This window comes from Euwallacea similis, chromosome 33 (assembly GCF_039881205.1).
Source record: "Euwallacea similis isolate ESF13 chromosome 33, ESF131.1, whole genome shotgun sequence".
Lineage (NCBI taxonomy): Eukaryota > Metazoa > Arthropoda > Insecta > Coleoptera > Curculionidae > Euwallacea > Euwallacea similis.
Window position 1 is genome coordinate 2,009,246 of NC_089641.1, and position 21,396 is coordinate 2,030,641.

Sequence of the window (21,396 nt, forward strand, 5' to 3'; positions counted from 1 at the left end):
ATAAACTGTTGAATTCGATAAATTTAACTTCAATCCGATCTCACGTGTTGTTATTCGACGGTTCGCATCAACTAATGCCTTTATGGCGTCTTTATCAGCTTCAACCGGCCTTCCCGAACGTGGTGCATCTTCGACATCAAAATTGCCAGATCGAAATTTAGAGAACCAGTTCTGACACTGGCGTACTGTCAACACACCTTCTCCATACACATCGGTCAATTTCTTTCTGGCTTGAACAGCATTTTTACCCTTTCTGTAGTAAAACAGTAGGATATGTCGAAAATGCTGCTTATCGCTCTCCATATTTAAAAGGGCACCAACCAAAAACTACTGCGTAGAATTAATTGAAATGTTTCACACACAAGCCTTGTTATATGAGCTCTCAAAGCATATAAAAATTATATGGCTTAAGTGTGAGGTTAAGTGCAAAAAAATACCATTAAATCCTCTGTCGGGAAAAAACGAAATTACTTTCCGAACAACCATAGAATCATAGATCATAGAAATGACACAACTTCTCGGTTTTTCCACCAGGAGGAATTCTATTTTCTGGAGCAACTGGAAGGTCGTTGTATCTTTTATGCAGTTCTAAAACTTTTGGAAAAGACAAGTCAACTTCTAATATATAGGGTGTTAAAAAAAGATTGTAAAATATTTAAAGAGGTAATAGTATGGACCAAAATAAGCAAAAAAGTCTTAGTAAACATGGGTCTGCAAAGTAACGGTTTCGGAGATATGGAAGGTTAATCTTTTTTCAAAGACTTATTTATTTATAAACAAACAAAAATTATTCTTTTTTACCCAATTTTTTTATATTGCAAAAACTTGCATTTTCTTATCATGGTATAAATATTAAGTATTTGATTATTGTCAGTGTACAAGTTTTCGTTTGCTATGGCTGTTTACTATAACGCAGAATTAAGCGACATGCATTTCATGTGTGGTCGTGCTAATGGCATTGCCACCAAAGCATGACGTTTTTATGCTGAAGCTTATTCAAATGGCCAGATTCCTTCACATCGTATATTTGAAACAATTCATCAAAGATTGCGTGATACCGCAATCCTTGATTTTTGATTTTGATTTTTAATTGCGGTTCATTGAACAAACAACGCTATTTATCCGGAAGATCAAGGTTAGTATCTACTCCTAGAGTAGAAGAAGAAATTTTAGCATGGATAGAGCATAATCCAGGGACGAGTGTGCGAAGAATATCAGTTGCGGTAGGAATTAGTGTTCCTCTTGTTTGGAAAACCCTCCACGAGGAGCTGCTTTATCCATACCATGTACACCGAGTGCAGGCCTTAAATCCACTGGGTCATCAAGCGCGGTAAATCCTCATGCTTTAATGGAATCTGGACATCAGACATGTTTTTCATTAAACATTTGGACGGGTCTTGTAGGCGACAAGTTTCTAGGTCCTGTTGTTTTACCAAATCGATTAACAGACGCTGCTTACTTAAATTTTCTGCAAAACACAATGGATGATCTTTTTGACGACATTCCTTTAGACCAAAGGCAACAAATGTGGTTCCAGCATGATGGTGCTCCAACTCATTTTTTGATTGCCGTTAGAGAGCTTTTAGACCAAACTTTTCCATGTAGATGGGTAGGACGGGGCGGACCTGTATTATGATCTGCAAAATCGCCTGATTTAAACCCTCTAGATTTATTTTTTTGGGGATATTTGAAAACATTGGTCTATGGTACTCCTATAAATAACCTCGAGGAGCTGCAGCTACGGAATAATCAAAAATACCAACAAATCTGAGCCAATGGGGGGGTTAAAAAAGGTGCGAATATCCTTCAGACAAAGATGTCGGGCCTGCTTGGAAACGGAAGGAGGCCACTTTGAACACCTTATGTAACTGTATTTTTTGTTTTTGTAAGAGGCTTTTTTTGTTATTTGTAGATAATAAATAAGTAATAAGTAATTAGAAATAAATCTTTCAAAAAAGAATAACCTTTCATACCTCCAAAACCGTTACTTTGCGAACCCATATTTACTAAGACTTTTTTGCTTATTTTGGTCCATACTATTACCTCTTTAAATATTTTACAATCTTTTTTTAACGCCCTGTATATCCAGTGTCATCGTCAGATCCCAGAATAGTCTCTAAATCATATAATTCATCAGTGACCACCCATTGAAAATCCTTTTGAGGTAATTTTTGATATAATGAATGGCCATAAAGGTTATTAAAATCAATATAATGAATTTGAGTAAAGTCAGACATTTTTTCACCATTAATTTGTATTTCTGGCTTCACTAGCGCATACCTATTACTGCATTGAGATATTTCAGCACGAATTCCTTTTTCGAAAAACAAATACATCTCATAACCTGTTAACAACTCAAGACTAACGTCACTATACTTTAACCTACAATCCCAAGCTAATGCTAGTGTAGTATAATACCAAACAAGATCTAATCCATAAGATTTTTCTAGGCACAAATCTCTAAAATTCTCAAATATACCTGTTAGAAGTAAAACATCTAATTTTAGATATAGATCATACCATTCACCTAGATTCTTGATTTCAAAATATTTTCAGTTTGAGCATGATCATACTCTGATCAACTTATATTTTCTTTTGTTAGTGAGGAGTAAAATTTATCTATTGGAGGAAGAGAAGTTTCTTCAAATCTTTCAAATGAGTCCATATATCAATAAAAATATATGCTTTTTCTAATTATCTTTGATCCTTGTTTTCTGAATAATTCTTGTAGCTGTGTATTGCTATAGTATTTCTTCATTTCTCTCAACTGTTCATGTTCTAAATTAGATGACAGAGTGTCTAAGGAACTGACTAGGAACCTGAATGAATCTATAAATCTTAATTCACTATAGCTACCGTCATCCATTGTTAAAACTTTACTTAATGAAATGTATTTCTTTTCATTATATGGGATTAGCTTCAGATTAATTTTATCCTCACCCAAATTTTTAATAAACAAATGACAATCATATGAACTCAAATTATGAAATAGAACTGGAATGAATAGTGGTTGTTTGTATTTCAAGTTGCAGTTTCTACATGCTGCAAATTTATATTTACCTGCATAGTGATCATGCTGCCTGACCTTTGGATTTTTTTCAGTAAAATCTTTTTTGCACAGATAACATTCCTTTGCTTTTCTATACCCTTTTAGAGCTACATCTGTCATAGTTTCATTTTACTTTAATAATTTATATATTGTTTTTGCATGTTTCGTGTTTCGTTCTATAAATCTTTCATCATCATTTTCTCCTCTATAAATTTCTAAAGGGTTTGGGATATTTCCTTAGACACTCTTTATACAAAGTCCGTGACTGCAAGGAATATGTACTTGAGTTTTCTGAGCATATGATTTTAGTGGATTTGGTTCACATGTCTGAATTGGCTTTAAGATTTATTTAAAATCACAATAAATCACATACAGTGAGGACAAAAAGTCTGGAACAATTTGATTTAAAATTCATTGGTTTATTTTCGGAAAAAACGCTGAGACCCGTCGATTTTTATTTTTGGCTGCGATTTTTCTGATGGTAAATTTCTGTATACAGGGTAACCAAAAACCAAGTTACGACAATAAACTTCATTTTTTAAAATGGAAATATTTATTTTATATTTCATTTTTAAATTCTACTTCAGATTCTAAGCAAGTTTTATGTAGCATTTCCTATACCCAAACCCAATAGTTATCGAGAAATTTACAATTGAATATCATAAAACGCACTTACAAAATAAATTCATTTAATCGTACAATATCCTATACCTAAACTAAACTTCTTTTTATTTTTCGAGAGTTAAAGTTTAAAATTATAAATTAAAAAACAGTTAATGTTTTATCACTTTATTAAATGTTGGAAATGTGTTCCATTAGTTAATTGGCAGTAACCTAAACGATCGATAAATTCTTTTTGCACATTTCTAACTATTTCTGGAGTGATTGACCGTATTCCTTAGGTAATTTGATGCTTTAGTCCCTCTATGTCAATTGGTTTAGTTTGGAAAACCTTACCTTTAAGGTAACCCCACAGAAAAAAGTCGAGAGGGGTTAAATCGGGAGACCTTGGCGGCCATTCAATGGTACCCCCTCTGCCAATCCATTGGTTTTTAAAAGTATTATTTAGATAAGCACGAACTTCTGCTGAGTAATGAGGCGGGGCACCGTCTTGTTGTAACCAAATATAACGGTTGGGTAAATCTGGATTTTCTTCTTCAGGAAATGGTGTAGTAAGGGTTGGAACAAGATCATCTTCCAGAAACTTCAAATATCTTCGACCAGTTAAATTCTCGTTAAAAAAGATCGGTCCCATAACAACATCACCCACAATTTCACACCATACATTTATTTTTTGTCTATACTGTGTATGCCCTTCTCTCATTCAATTAGGATTTACATCTGACCAATATCAAAAATTTTGCGTGTTGACTTCACCATTCAAGCAAAATGCGGATTCGTCAGAAAAAACAATATTTTTAACAAAATTAAGGTCTCTAAGGCACATTTGTTGTAAAAGTTCACAAAATTCAAGACGCCGCTCATAATAATTTTCATGAAGTTCCTAAAGAACTTGCGTCTTAAAAGGATGGTACTTATTTTGATATAGTACATTTAAAACTGTCCTTTCGCAATATCCAGATTTGAAACTATCATTCTAGAATTAACATGGGGATTTTCTTGAACACTCAATAACACGTTCAACTTTTTTTCATCAGTAATCGTTGGCCAACCGCTTCTTGGAGCATCTCTAACGTAACCGAGCCGAAGAAACTTGTGCTCAATTTTAGTTATTGTTGAATGTGAAATTGGCTGGCGATTAGGATATTTTTCGTTGAATAAGTGACACATTTCTTCTCGAGTCCTTGCCCTATCGCTATATCCTCTTATAATAAGAATTTCTATCCTCTGTGCCTCAGTGAGTTTCATTTTAAAAATAAAACTCAAAATAACTAATACTTATTAAATTTCTACACTTAACTTTAAATAATATGACGATTAACAAAAGAGACGAAGAAAAAAGAGCACAAATGTTACAATAAAAATACTTGACAACATAAAAAGATTTATTGAGTAAGTTACCAAGGTAACCTCCATGATAACCAAGCTAAGGCAACTTGACTTGCAATTATATGAATTTATTTTGTAAGTGTGTTTTATGATATTCAATTGTAAATTTCTCGATAACCATTGGGCTTGGGTATAGGAAATGCTACATGAAACTTGCTTAGAATCTCAAGTAGGATTTAAAAATGAAATATAAAATAAATGTTTTCATTTGAAAAAATGAAGTTTGTTGTCGTAACTTGGTTTTTGGTTACCCTGTATACAGGAATTTACCCTCAGAAAAATCGCGGCCAAAAATAAAAATCGACGAGTCTCAGCTTTTTTTTCGAAAATGAACCAATTAATTTTATATAAAATTATTCCAGATTTTTTGTCCTCACTGTACAGCTTGGCAAGAATAGCTTGATATATGAGAATTTTAGGAAGTGCGTAAAGGCTAAACAGAGGAAGTATTCGGAATAAAGTGATAGCAGCTGGTTCGTTGCGGTAACAAAATTAATGTACAGCACTACCAAAAGTATCGAACATTTAACACTAATTGTAATTTTTGAAATACAAGGTGTCCCGAAATTAAGGCACCATACTTAAAGAGCGTAAATTACGTCCAAAAATAACGCCAAAACTTTATATAAACATATATCGAAAAACGCTTTTTTAACGATCTATGGTACTTTAAAGACATAACTCTGATGATGGTTATTTTGACATATGTCCAAAACGGTGCAAGATAACTTTATAAAATTTGGTATGATTTTATAGCTTTTAAACCTTAATTGATTGATGTTGTTGAATGGAAAATATTTCGTCAGAGGCGAAATTTTTCAAAAAATCAAAATCAAAAAAACCGTTTTGTTGGATACACGGTCTAGATCGTCTTTTTATGCTCTAGGAGGCACGAAGAATTTGAAACGGATGTTCTTTTTTGAACGGTAACTTATTTGAAAACTTACTCTAAAAATATGTCATTTAAATTTCTTGTTGTTTTTTTATTATTGTTTAATAGTTTTGATATGGTTAAAAATGATCGTTTTAAGCATCATTTGTCTTTGTCATGCAATGTAATGTTCAAATTAATTTTATTCGAAAATGGAGTGTTCTATCAATGTGAACCAGGAGTACCTTTTTTTTATGGATAGATATGTGGTTTCATGATTTTGCATCAGCAGCTAAAAAACCGGGCACATAAAAAAAAATAGCATTTTTTAACTCCGACGCCCCCCGTGTGGCACGCCTCTGACGAAATATTTTCCATTCAACCACATCAGTTAATTAAGGTTTAAAGGTATAAAATCATACCAAATTTCCTAAAGTTATCTTGCACCGTTTTGGAAATATGTCAAAATAACCATCATTAGAGTTATGTCTTTAAAGTGCCATAGATCGTTAAAAAAGCGTTTTTAGATATATGTTTATATAAAGTTTTGGTATTATTTTTGGGCGTAATTTACGCTGTTTAAGTATGGTGCCTTCATTTCGGGACACCCTGTAGATTTGATTTTAAAAAATCTAATAAGGCTTAGCTTTGACTTTAATCATTATTCCTGTATATCTTTTCGATGAATCAATGTGTAGACAAAATCGTAATATTTTTAGAAATATAAAAGCAAACATATTTCTCAAGAATTTGTTCTAACAATAAGTATTACTTATTTGAACAGTTAACAACTTAATAGGTTCGAATAACAAACTCAAAATTTTCGGTAATCTATCACTATCAACTTCTAAATTTATAATTAATTGATTTAACACTAAATCTAAATAATTTTGGTTCTTGTTCCGTGTAAAACTGTTCAAATTCTTCGGGATGTTAGCATCGTTTGATCCAACCTTTTTTAAAAAATGTCGAAAAAGTGCATCAGATTTTTGAATATTTTTAAAATCGAAACTTACATTTTTTGCAGCTATGTATTATTTTACAGAAATCCATACTAATTCAATCGGCAAGACGGTTTAACTTGACCAAGCCATTATTTCATCTCTTTTATAAGGTTTACATATGGATCTATGTATTCTTAGGAGATTGTATAGTTATGTTTTTAGCATGTTGCCTGTAAATAGTTCGTATTTTGAGTCTTTTTTCATATAATTTTTCGTAGGAGTTGTTATTTGTTAATTGGAACGTTATGATGCATTGTCTGGAACCAAGACACTATTGGGTGGTAAATTTCGAATGAGTTTTCCTTCGATATACTTTTATTTTACAGTCCAATTAAATTGGGTTCATAATAATCATTTTAAAATTTATGAAAATTAAAAAAAAAAAATTTAAATAAATAAGGGAGATTGAAGGATGATGAAGGAAGATGAAAGAATAATATGTCTTAGGTATTCATATCATTAGTTTCCCCGAAAAAATGCTTAAAAATTAAAAAAATGTTTGTTGTCTTAGTACTTTTGTCAACTACTGTAAGTCGTACAGTACTTCGCTCGGAGATAATAAATACCAAAATAGTGACTATTTTTTTGTAGGTGGTTTAGTACGCATTGGTAGGTGGAGATAAATATCGATTTTTCATATATCAAGCTATTCTTGCCAAGTTGTACGTATGTCTAAGTATTCTCTGAATATTTTTAAACGATATTGTTTGTTGAATTTCTATTCCATTTTCTAATTTATATTTAGATATAACAGGCAAGCAGGTTTCATTATTACTACATATTACTTGGTGCTTTTTAACAGGTTCTTCAGTTCTAGCACTATAATTTAAACATCTTCTCCAGAAATATTTTTTATGTCCATCAATTTCTAATCGGTTATTTAATAATCGACTTAAACTTTTAATCCAATAATAATGATTTTCAAAATAAAGTAGATCAATGTTTTTATCATACTCTTGTTTTTTATTATGGTATAATGGATGGAACGTAGTATCTTCAAAACTGAATACTGTGATATTAATTTTATTCTGTGTTTCAAATTTAAGAATGTCTCGAATTTTAATTGGAAATTCAATTCCATTAAAATTTATCTTTGTATTCCGGTTTGAGATATTGTGCCTATCTTTGTGAATCTTGTTTTTGGTATTTTTAACGCATATGAAACTGAATATCGAAAACACTCATTATCTTTATTTTTTATATTGATCCATGCTTTCTTATCCTCTATCCATTTTGGTAGTGCGATATATGAACTTCCACTTAACGGTTTATATTTCTTAATATTAATTCTTAAATTATCTATTCTGCTTAGAGCGCAGCCTGATTCATTGGCTTCTAATTTATCACCTATGAATATAAATAAATCTCTTTGAGTATCCCAGTAATTAATTAAATCATTTTCTCCTCTTATTATTACATTAGGTAGTTGAAACTTATGCGTCATTTCTTGTTCTAAATTTTTAAAATCAGATTCCAACTTTAAATTTATTTCAATATTATTATGCATATCCAAAGCGTTTTTAATAAGATTATTTGCTTTATCTTTAATTGAGTCCGTATAGTAAGATATGTTAGTGTTGCCTTCTTTATTATTATGTTGATAGGTTATGAATCTACCTTTAAAAGCAACTTCAACTAAAATAAAATGGGACCTTTTGCAACTTATCTCTGTATAAAGGCGGTAGAGTACAATTATGTACCCGGCCTCTCGTGGTCAGAACTAAAAAGATCATCTAAACCGTTCACCGATCACTGACGAGATGTCCCTCGGGACGGTACCGGGTCTTGACAGTTTAACTATAGAGAACGGGGTTTTTTAGTGGGTAGGCGCTCGGGGACCGTCGGTTAACGCCGAAGAGTGTTCCCCGAGTGAATCCCATGCTACCCGGCCGCCAGAACAACAGGCCGGGTGTCTTTCGAAGATTATTTCCTCGACAAAAAAAAAACGTTCACCGACGATCTAACAAAGCACATTAGTAATGTCGATGAGTGCTCTCCAGCCAAGGTGCGACGTGTTTTTTTTACGACCCCTGGGCGAATCCTTGGTACATACCGGCACCTGCGATCTCTCCTCTCTACTCTTTTGGCCGTTGGTAACTTCAGCGGCAATTCTCTCTTGGCCTTTGGCGACTCCAGATCGCGCACTTTTCTCTCTGTATCAGATCTTGTGCAACTCGCGAATCAACTCAGAAACCGCGACTCGTGTTACTTCCTCTCTGTATCAGATCTCGTGCAATTCGATGCTTAATTCTGTAATTGTGACCTTTGTTCTTCTTTCGTTATTAAGTCTGTACAAGAACTATCGTTGTGAGTAAATTAATGTTAATTGGAGCGGCGGTGTTTCTCTGACCTTTAGAACCTTGAAACCCCTTTAATTGATGACGGTAGACCGTCTGGTCCTTCGATTCTATAAATAACCACGCCAGCGCAAGTGAATTACATCGTGGGTGCCTATTGAAGCAGTCACTACTGTTAGGCAGGATCTCAGGAAGCCCTTGGCCTCAATAATCACATTTTATTTGGTTTATTCTTTTTTCTTTGGGGGTACTACTATATCTGTGTCAAATGGAAATAAATAATTCAATTTCTTGTTTTATTCTTCTTTGTTTTTCATGTTGCCTCATGATCTGTTCTATCAGCTCAGCTTTTTTATATCTTGTAATGTATTTTTAGTTCTTTAGCAATATTATATAACTCTGGTAGTTTAAGTTTATTTAATTTGTGCAATAGCATTTAATCTTTTCTAATATATTCATCAGCTTCTTTGCATTTTTTCTTCATTATTCTTCATTTCCTTGGTTCTGCTATTATATCCTGATCAAATGGAAAAAATTTATTTATTTTCTTATTTTCTCTTTCTTTTTTCTTCTTTTCAAACTGTTTTATAATTTTTCCTATTAACTCATCTTTAGTATAACTCTTCACATATTTTATACCTAGTTTTTTAGCAAAAGTATATAAATCTTTAATGCATATTCATTTAAACGTTCTCCCATTTTAAGACAACCAATTTATTATAAAAAAAATTATTTCAATAAACACCTATTCCCTTTTCATGTAAATTTAACTGCAAGTGCCTTTGATAATGCGTTTTAATATAATATCTACCACATTCACATAGCAAACGCTTACAATTTTTATAGATTTTGCATTATTTACATCTTCTATCAGGATTTTTGTACTTATAAAATTCATCTGGATATTTAAATAGTAAACAAACAGAACACCGAATATCGTCCATTTATTTAGGAAAAGATATTTTCAATAAACCTAAATTAGCTAAAGTTATAATTTTATTCTCATATTCTTTAAATTGAGCACTCATATTTCTAATCATAATTCTTTCAAACTCATTGGTTGCAGAATATTCTGATCTGTATAGATCTTTCGGTAAAAATTGGATATCACGGAAACCACTTAGAGCGTTGCTTTTTTTTCCGTAATCTGTTAGGACTTGCGACGTATTCTTACGTATATATTACGTATATATTATGTTTTATCACCGACTATGGTTGGGTTATTTATTAGTTTAAATGTTCAAAGTGAGTTTAAGAAATTGATGTTACGCCCATGGATACGGCCCATGGACCCAGCCATTGGGTAATACTGTTGGAATTCCCAGCGCTTAACACCCATCTTCGGTTGAGGGAAGTTATTTTATGATTGGGATTTCCAGCACTATTCTTTGTCGGACTAACATCGCGAATCTAAATTAAAGGTACCGCCAAACGAATACAATGGCTGGGCTCCAATAAAAGCCCAGCGATCGTGCCTCTAAGTGCTACGCTTTAACGCGACAGGGTAGCCTAGAAGCCGCTAATGGGGCCTTATCGGGGGTACGTCTATGGGTGTTACACCTCCATATTAGTACTTAAGGAGGGTGCGAAACTGAAGAAGCTCTCTTTTCTCGCTACTTCATCACGGACTCGTACGTGTTAGACTCTCGTCAACATTCTTTAAATAACGCATTTCTCGATATTGTATAGTTGTTAATGTTACCAATAAACCTTTGTTAAGTTAAGAAGGTTTAGTTTCTTTTATACGCGAAAACAGTGTCTCTGAGACTGCGAACTCAGGGTGGTCCTTCATAATCGATCAATCCAGTCCACGATCTACGTAGTTCACGGTTATCGTATCGAAAGGGGTGAATCGACCCAACCACGTACACGTGCCAAATTTGGACCAAACATTTTTGGTCCTTCGAGCCGGATTTGACTGGATTGGAACAGTGCCTACGAAACATAGTTCATAAGTGGAACGAGAAAGTGCATCAGAACTCAAGAAAAGTAATCGGTGAGTCAGTTCCTTTATCAAGATTTTCCTCTTGAGTTTTACCCAGCCTTGTAATATTCCCGTCTATCATCTCCTGCTTTAGAATAGTCGATTGTAGTGTGAGATTGACGCCATTATTGTCTCGATTTTGTCATATCTAAAGAAGGTGAAAAAGGTGAAACTTCAGGTTGATAACGTTAAATAGCGTAACTCGTATCTAATTGAATCTCGAATCGATTTTATTAATTTAATCCCAGTTATTAATATTAGTTAAAAATGTCTCTCAGAGGAAGAAAAGAAAAACGTTACAAAATTCAGAAAAAGAGATCTATTTAACGGATATTCCCACCGAAAACGGTGAATTTCGAGAACTTTGCTATGCTCGTAGGGTGTTAGTAGAACGCTTGTCTCGTTTTGAACAGTACCTTCTCGATAACACAGATGCCAAAGAAACCTTTGCTTGTGAGATTCGCCTTAAAAACGTGGAAGAGGATCTTAGAGAATTTGATAAGGTTCAAACACGATTGGAGTTTATAGACCCAAATGAAAGACAGAATCGGCTTGAAACCGAATCAATTTATTACAACGTAATTTCAGAAGCAAAAAGGTTTATAAAATTGGCTCACGCAAGCCATAATTGTGGCACCGCGTCAGTAGGAAACCCAAAGCCGTTGGGGAGTTTAGGAAAATTACCAGATCTAGGTTTGCCTTCATTCTTTGGTAATTATGAGACGTGGTTCAGCTTCAAAAGTATTTTTGAGTCGTTAGTGCATGATAGAACCGATTTAAGCGAGACAGAAAAACTGCTATACTTGAAATTATGTTGTAATGGCGATGCATTGAAAATAATAGACTCGTTTAAAATAACGCCCGGAAATTATACAATCGCTTTAAATCTATTAAAAAAACGTTATGAGAATAAAAAGGCAGTCGTAAATTATCACGTGAGAAACATTTTATTTAATTTACCAAGTGCGATTAAAGACTCTGCGACAAATGTAAGGAAACTTATAGACACGGTTCAACAACATAAAGCCGCGTTGGAAAAGCTAAAATTGCCCGTAGATAAGTGGGATGCATTATTGAACCCAATAATCTTAAGCAAACTGGACGAACGTACGAACCATGATTGGGAACGGAAACAGTGCCACACTGAGTCACCCACGGTTAATCAATTACTCGATTTTTTAACCGATAAATGCTTCGCATTGGAATCTTCTCGCGGTTTCTCGAGACCTCAGTCACATAGACCCGATAAAGACAGGAACGAGAACAGAGGTCAGGAAAGAGGAAATGGATCGATTTCGTCTAAGAATTATTCGTATTCTTTAACGCAAAGGGTTGGCAGAGAATGTCATATCTGCAACGAAAACCATTTTGTTTATCAATGTCCTCGGTTTACTCAACTGTCGGTGTCTGAAAAGTATAAAGAAATTCGGAAGCATAAATTGTGTAGCAATTGTCTACGAGTAGGGCACCGAAATCAAGAATGCAAGTCCAGCGGGTGTAAAAAGTGCGCTAAAAAGCACAATATGGCGCTTCATTACGAAAAACGTGAAGTAGGTGAAGGCGTTCAAAACCCAAAAAACGACGGCAATAGTGCACCTCCATTATTGCCCATAGACAAACAAACCATGAACAAGGGGAAGTACTCGGAATCCGAACAATCTACAAGGTTACCAAACAGTCAGGACCAGGATGACGTACGCCATAGGGTTGATTATTCATTAACCTTAGCATCAGCCAGCCTAGAGAGAGATCAAGTATTGCTGTCAACCGCCAATATCTTAATCGCCGATGAAAAAGGAGAATGGCAGAGGTGCAACGCCTTACTTGATTCGGGAAGTCAATCAAACTTAATGAGCGAAAGGCTTTGTAGAAAGTTAAATTTAAGTTTCAAAAGAATCAACATGCCTCTGTACGGCATCAGTCAGCTCGTCACGGAAATTAATAGACAGACCCAAGCCAAAATAAAGTCTAGATTCAACAGTTTTGAGGCCAATCTGACATTTTTGGTTTTGCCAACGCTTACCGAAAATCTACCCTTATTTAAGTTCTCTAGAGCAGCGCTTAAGATCCCAGGCCAGATCAATTTAGCAGACGAACATTTCAACGAGCCAAAGAATATCGATATTCTGTTAGGGGTAGATATATTTTATGATCTACTGGGCTCAGGAAAAATAAAATTAGGGGATAAGTTACTCGTGCTTCAGGAAACATCTTTAGGCTTGGTGATATCAGGAAACTTAGCAGGGTTTGGGTCGCGGAATCAGAAAACAGTTTGCAACCTGTCGATGAACATATCTAACAAAATGTTAAATGATTCATTAAGCAAATTCTGGCACGTTGAAGAATTTGAGCATTCCAAATTCCTGTCTAAAGAGGAATCCTATTGCGAAGAGTACTTTACTCAAACCACGACCCGGGATAAGGATAATAATTTCATAGTAAAGTACCCCTTTAAAATCGATAAAAACTTGAAGCTTGGAGAATCGAAACCCATAGCGCTGAGTCAATTAAAAAATCTAGAGAGAAAATTAGAAAAGAATGAGGAGCTTAAAAAGCAATATGTGGATTTCATGAACGAATACGAAACCTTAGGCCACATGACGCGTCAAGGGCCAATCGGAAATGACGACTCTATGCCAAATAGTAGCTATTTTCTACCTCACAGGGCAGTAGTAAAGGACTCGGTTACTACAAAATGTCGCTTCGTGTTTGATGCAAGTTGCAAAACTAGTTCAGGCGTGTCGCTGAACGATACCTTGATGGTAGGTCCGGTAGCCCAAGACGAATTATATGCAATTCTGCTACGGCTATGGCTCCGAAAGATAGTGCTGAGTGCAAATATCAAGATGATGTATAGATACATAAAAATTCAGGACAGCGAGCAAGATTATCAAAAAATACTATGGGGAGTGAATTCTAGGGACCCGGTTAGCGTTTACCGGCTGAACACGGTGACGTATGGTACGTCGAGTGCACCCTTTCAAGCCACTCGCTGTCTAGTAGAATTGGCGAGGCAAAATGAGAATACATACCCTCGGACATCGGAAATAATGAAACACTCCTTTTATATGGACGATTTACTAGTTAGTTTGAATTCGGAAGAGGAGGCCTTGAACGTCTACAAAGATCTAAACAAAATAATGGAACAAGCCAACTTTAAATTAAGAAAATGGGCATCTAATAGTGGAACAGTATTAAGGAACATTTTAGAGTCCAACGACAACGAAAACTCTGACAGTTTCACGCTTCTGCATAACAACCAATTGAAAACGTTGGGAATTTCTTGGGACCCCGAATTAGACACGTTGAAATATACAGTCAATGTTAGGTTCGACTCAACACACGCAACAAAGAGGACGATTCTGGCGACAATTTCTCAGATATTCGATCCTATAGGATTGATTGGCCCAGCATTGATTACAGCTAAACTAATCATTCAGGAATTATGGAGATTGCAACTCGATTGGGACCAAGAGGTTCCTCATGACCTCCGACAGCGGTGGGAGGAATTCGCGACACAATTGACCTACCTGAATGAATGCAAAGTAGTCAGACACGAGATCTTAGGCAATGCTATTCGAATTGCATTATATGGATTCAGTGACAGCTCGGAAAAGGCTTACGGGGCCTGTATTTATGTAGGATCGGTAGACGACCTCGGCAACCACAGAGTTCGACTTTTAACTGCAAAATAAAGAGTGGCCCCTGTTCAAAAACTAACGTTACCTCGTCTTGAACTGTCAGTGGCTCATTTGTTGGCCAAATTAATGCACGCGATGAAGGAAACCTTGGATATACCGATCTCGCACGTAAAATATTTCACGGATTCAAGCATTGTTCTTGCATGGATAAAAATTGAGCCGTCTAACCTAAAAACCTTTATCGCTAATTGGGTGTCAAAGATAACTGAATTATCGAGAGAAGAGGATTGGGCCCATGTACCTCGCAAGGATAATCCAGCAGATGTGATCTCGACAGGGCTAAGTCCAAGGGAGCTGCTACAATGCAACCTCTGGTTTTACGACCCTAATTTCCTGCGCGGTACCGAAGCAGAGGTGAAGGTAGAATCGAATAGCGAAATCCCGTTGAACCAGTTACCCGAACTAAAGGCTACCCTCTCTATGGAAAACACCTGCATTACCCATGTTAGCGATTTGGCTTATTTCGGCCAAATCTGTCCACTTTGGTTGGAGACAGAAACAAATTGATGAAAACGTGCCAAAATGAGTAAAACAGGAAGAAACGAGCGAAATCGGTCAGAAACGATCGTTTCATCTCTGAATTTGCTCAAATCGACCGATTTGGCTTATTTCGGCCAAATCTGACTATTTTGGCTTCAAATTGCACCAAATTGATGAAAACGTGCCCAAATGACTAAAACAGGCAGAAACGAACGAAATCGGTCCGAAACGATCGTTTCATCAAGTAATTTGCTCTAATCGACCGATTTGGCTTATTTCGGCCAAATCTGTGTATTTTGGATTCAAATTGCACTAAATTGATGAAAACGTGCCAAAATGACTAAAACAGGCAGAAACGAGCGAAATCAGTCAGAAACGACCGTTTCATCTCTGAATTTGCTCAAATCGACCGATTCGGCTTATTTCGGCCAAATCTGCCTATTTTGGCTTCAAATTGCACTAAATTGATGAAAACGTGCCAAAATGACTAAAACAGGCAGAAACGAGCGAAATCAGTCAGAAACGACCGTTTCATCTCTGAATTTACTCAAATCGACCGATTCGGCTTATTTCGGCCAAATCTGCCTATTTTGGCTTCAAATTGCACTAAATTGATGAAAACGTGCCAAAATTACAAAAACAGGCAGAAACGAGCGAAATCGGTCAGAAACGATCGTTTCATCACTGAATTTGCTCAAATCGACCGATTTGGCTTATTTCGGCCAAATTTGTGTATTTTGGGCTCAAATTGCACCAAATTGATGAAAACGTGCCAAAATGACTAAAACAGGCAGAAACGAGCGAAATCAGTCAGAAACGACCGTTTCATCTCTGAATTTGCTCAAATCGACCGATTTGGCTTATTTCGGCCAAATCTGCCTATTTTGGCTTCAAATTGCACCAAATTTATGAAAACGTGCCAAAATGACTAAAACAGGCAGAAACGAGCGAAATCAGTCAGAAACGACCGTTTCATCTCTGAATTTGCTCAAATCGACCGATTTGGATTATTTCGGCTAAATCTGCCTATTTTGGATTCAAATTGCACCAAATTGATGAAAACGTGCCAAAATGACTAAAACAGGCAGAAACGAGCGAAATCAGTCAGAAACGACCGTTTCATCAAGTAATTTGCTCAAATCGACCGATTTGGCTCATTTCGGCCAAATCTGTGTATTTTGGGCTCAAATTGCACCAAATTGATGAAAACGTGCCAAAATGACTAAAACAGGCAGAAACGAGCGAAATCAGTCAGAAACGACCGTTTCATCTCTGAATTTGCTCAAATCGACCGATTTAGCTTATTTCTGCCAAATCTGCCTATTTTGGCTTCAAATTGCACTAAATTGATGAAAACGTGCCAAAATGACTAAAGCAGGCAGAAACGACCGTTTCATCTCTGAATTTGCTCAAATCGACAGATTTGGCTTATTTCGGCCAAATCTGCCTATTTTGGCTTCAAATTGCACTAAATTGATGAAAACGTGCCAAAATGACTAAAACAGGCAGAAACGAGCGAAATCGGTCAGAAACGATCGTTTCATCAAGGAATTTGCTCAAATCGGCCGATTTGGCTTATTTCGGCCAAATCTGTCTATTTTGGCTTCAAATTGCACTAAATTGATGAAAACGTGCCAAAATGACTAAAACAGGCAGAAACGAGCGAAATCAGTCAGAAACGACCGTTTCATCTCTGAATTTACTCAAATCGACCGATTCGGCTTATTTCGGCCAAATCTGCCTATTTTGGCTTCAAATTGCACTAAATTGATGAAAACGTGCCAAAATTACAAAAACAGGCAGAAACGAGCGAAATCGGTCAGAAACGATCGTTTCATCACTGAATTTGCTCAAATCGACCGATTTGGCTTATTTCGGCCAAATTTGTGTATTTTGGGCTCAAATTGCACCAAATTGATGAAAACGTGCCAAAATGACTAAAACAGGCAGAAACGAGCGAAATCAGTCAGAAACGACCGTTTCATCTCTGAATTTGCTCAAATCGACCGATTTGGCTTATTTCGGCCAAATCTGCCTATTTTGGCTTCAAATTGCACCAAATTTATGAAAACGTGCCAAAATGACTAAAACAGGCAGAAACGAGCGAAATCAGTCAGAAACGACCGTTTCATCTCTGAATTTGCTCAAATCGACCGATTTGGATTATTTCGGCTAAATCTGCCTATTTTGGATTCAAATTGCACCAAATTGATGAAAACGTGCCAAAATGACTAAAACAGGCAGAAACGAGCGAAATCAGTCAGAAACGACCGTTTCATCAAGTAATTTGCTCAAATCGACCGATTTGGCTCATTTCGGCCAAATCTGTGTATTTTGGGCTCAAATTGCACCAAATTGATGAAAACGTGCCAAAATGACTAAAACAGGCAGAAACGAGCGAAATCAGTCAGAAACGACCGTTTCATCTCTGAATTTGCTCAAATCGACCGATTTAGCTTATTTCTGCCAAATCTGCCTATTTTGGCTTCAAATTGCACTAAATTGATGAAAACGTGCCAAAATGACTAAAGCAGGCAGAAACGACCGTTTCATCTCTGAATTTGCTCAAATCGACAGATTTGGCTTATTTCGGCCAAATCTGCCTATTTTGGCTTCAAATTGCACTAAATTGATGAAAACGTGCCAAAATGACTAAAACAGGCAGAAACGAGCGAAATCAGTCAGAAACGACCGTTTCATCTCTGAATTTGCTCAAATCGACCGATTTAGCTTATTTCTGCCAAATCTGCCTATTTTGGCTTCAAATTGCACTAAATTGATGAAAACGTGCCAAAATGACTAAAGCAGGCAGATACGACCGTTTCATCTCTGAATTTGCTCAAATCGACCGATTTGGCTTATTTCGGCCAAATCTGCCTATTTTGGCTTCAAATTGCACTAAATTGATGAAAACGTGCCAAAATGACTAAAACAGGCAGAAACGAGCGAAATCTGTCAGAAACGATCGTTTCATCAAGTAATTTGCTCAAATCGACCGATTTGGCTCATTTCGGCCAAATCTGTGTATTTTGGGCTCAAATTGCACCAAATTGATGAAAACGTGCCAAAATGACTAAAACAGGCAGAAACGAGCGAAATCAGTCAGAAACGACCGTTTCATCTCTGAATTTGCTCAAATCGACCAATTTGGCTTATTTCGGCCAAATCTGTCTATTTTGGATGGAAACAGAACCAAATGGATGAAAACGTGCCAAAATAACTAAAACAGGCAGAAATGAGCTTTTTTTTTTTTTTTTTTTTTTTTTTTTTATCGAGGAAAAATCTTCGAAAGACATCCAGCCTGTTGTTTCGACGACTGGATAGTGTGGGATTCGCCTACTGCGCCTACCCACTAAAAAACCTCGAAATTTCCACATACCCTACGCCGACCCGGAACTTTCCCGAGGGATAAAACGTCGATGATGGCGGAGGTTTCGGTGTTTTACGATTTTTTTTTTCCCGACGCGATAGCTTGGAAAACTTTTTTTTTTTTTTTTTTTTTTTTTTTTTTATCGTCAACAATTGTACGATTCCTGGATTAATGTCAAAAGAATTCGCAAATGAAACCCTTTTATCTGATCAATTTGGTTGCATATGTTTTTACGGTGAAATTTTGTAATAAGTCTATTTTCAATCTATTGTTTTATTCTTGAAAGAGGGCGGAAGATATTTTCCCTCTTTATCCTTTAGATTTATGCTTTTTCGAGTACCATCAAAGGACTAAGCTACACGGGAGGCGCGTTCCATCCTCTCTTTTTCTTTGACCATTTCGGAAATGGCGTGGCTGCATTTATTCCATTTTTCTTTCGATTCGAGCATTGCCTCGATTAAATTCTTCGGAGTTAGTGCGTTCACGCACGTTCGCAACTCGTGTCTGAGAGTATTGAAAACGGAACATCGAAAAATGCAGTGTTCTGCGGTGTCCTCGACTCCGCAGGTACTGCATTCCGGCTCCGTTTTTCCAATGCGGTGCGTGAAAGCTCTAAAACTTCCGTGCCCGCTCAGTGCCTGAGTTAGGTAATAATTCAAGCGCCTGTGTTTACACGAGACCCAGATGTCAAGATCAGGGATTAATTTCTTAGTCCACTGGCCCTTTTCTTCCAGGTTCGTCCAGCGTTCCTGCCATTTCCGAATGGTTTCTTTTCTGGCGGCTTTCCTATCCTCCCCTGTGACCCTTGGAAGAGCGCTGAGTTGCATCCTTTCTTCCAATAATAGGTCGAGTGGGGGAATGCCCGCCAGGACTTGCACTGCTTCGTAGGATACAGTACGATATGCACAGATGACCCTCAGGAGCGCTTTTCTTTGTACACTCAGCATCATGTGTGCGTACTTTTTGATCCTCCCCATCCACCCCCAAATCGGGGCGGCATAGAGGAGCGTCGACTGTACCACTCCGTAAAGCAGCTGCCTTTTTTGAGTGGATGGACCGTCCATCGTCGACATAATCCTTTGAATTAGGCCTAATTTCTTTAGACTCTTATTGCAGATTTCTTTCACGTGATGCGCGTGGTACAAGTTTTCGCCAAATTCGACGCCCAAATATCTTATGGATTTTTTGGGCTCGATTCGGACGCCGCTGGCTAGGAAAAATAAATCCCTCCTATACCTTTTCCCGCTTAGAATGACCGCTTCGGTTTTTTCCGGGGCTATCTTGAGCGAATGGTCCGTAAGCCATTGTACGCAACGGTTTATTGCACCATTTGCTTCGTCGATTAGTTCCGCCCTATCGGAGCCGCAGACGACAAGAGCGATGTCGTCCGCATAGCCAATGGGCGTCGCATTTTCGGATTTGCCCGCTTCCAAGATGGGGTCGTACATTAGGTTCCACAGGAGAGGGCCGAGTACCGACCCTTGCGGTATGCCCATCGCCATGTTGAACTTAGTCTCTTTGTCTATTTTTACTACTCTGTTAGTGAAGTAGTCTTTTATTACGTTTATTAAGTAATTCGAGATCTTTCTTCTCGCCAGTTCGTTTATTATGCACGTCCAAGAGGCGCTGTTGAATGCGTTTTTCACGTCTAGCGTGATCAACGCACACCACCGTTCTCCACGACGCCGATTTTTGGCGTCGCGGGCTACCTCGATGACTCGCTCCATGGCGTGTATCGCAGATTTTCCTTTTCTGAAGCCAAACTGTACTTCGGACAGCGGATGTTTTGCTACCAGTTCCTCCTCAAGACGGCTCTTGATGAGGTGTTCGTACAGCTTGGCTGCAGCATCGATTAGACAAATAGGCCTGTACGATCCCAGCTGTTCGCTATCCTTGTTCGGTTTAAGGAGCAAGATTAGCTTCGCTACTTTCCAGGAATCCGGAAATTCCTGGTTTTCCAGCATCTGATTTAGTACTCGAAGCCATACGTCCGGGTACGCTTCGAAGGTATACTTGACCGCTTCCGCCCTAAGACCGTCGGGTCCGGGGGCTGCTGCGTTCTTTAACTTGCAAACAGCAATTCTTACTTCTTCTTGCGAGAAGGGGGTAAAAACAACTGGCATTATCTTCGCCGGTATGTAGCCGAGGCCCCTCGGGAAAAGGTGCTCCGCGATTTCTAATTTTCTTTTTGCAGTCAACTCGAAAGGATTCCCAGGTTTGAGTTGCCTCATGACGATTTTGTAACCGTCACCCCAGATATCCTCGTCGAGTTTCGTGCACAGCTCGGTCCAGCTTGCCTTTTTTCGCGAACTTATCTCCTTATGGAGGGACTTTCTCGCGTCCTTGTACCTTTGCCACAACGCCTCCGTGTCAGTATCCGCAATGTTCGAATTTCCGCGAGCGCGAAGTGCACGTCGTCTGGCTTTAATGCAGTTTTTTCTCATCTGCTCGATTTGCTCTGTCCACCAGTACGGGTTCGGACTGCCCGTCGCTTCGTTGCGATTTACATCGCACGCCGCTCGAAAAGCTTCTTTCATGAGTTTCGAAATTTCCTTTCCACTATTCACCTCTGGGTGACGTACTAGGATATTTCCGAATGCTTCAATGAACTTCTGCTTTTCCAGCTTTAC

The 21,396-nt window shown here is 37.2% G+C and overlaps 1 protein-coding gene across 1 annotated transcript; it reads left to right on the plus strand.

Annotated features, from left to right (window-relative positions):
- The first annotated feature begins 10,504 nt into the window (after positions 1-10,504).
- Positions 10,505-15,423, plus strand: LOC136418145 (uncharacterized). The gene is made up of 3 exons (XM_066404106.1): positions 10,505-10,534; positions 11,494-14,862; positions 15,118-15,423. The coding sequence occupies exons 1-3, from the start codon at positions 10,505-10,507 to the stop codon at positions 15,421-15,423; spliced, it is 3,705 nt and encodes a 1,234-aa protein (XP_066260203.1).
- Positions 15,424-21,396: the final 5,973 nt, after the last annotated feature.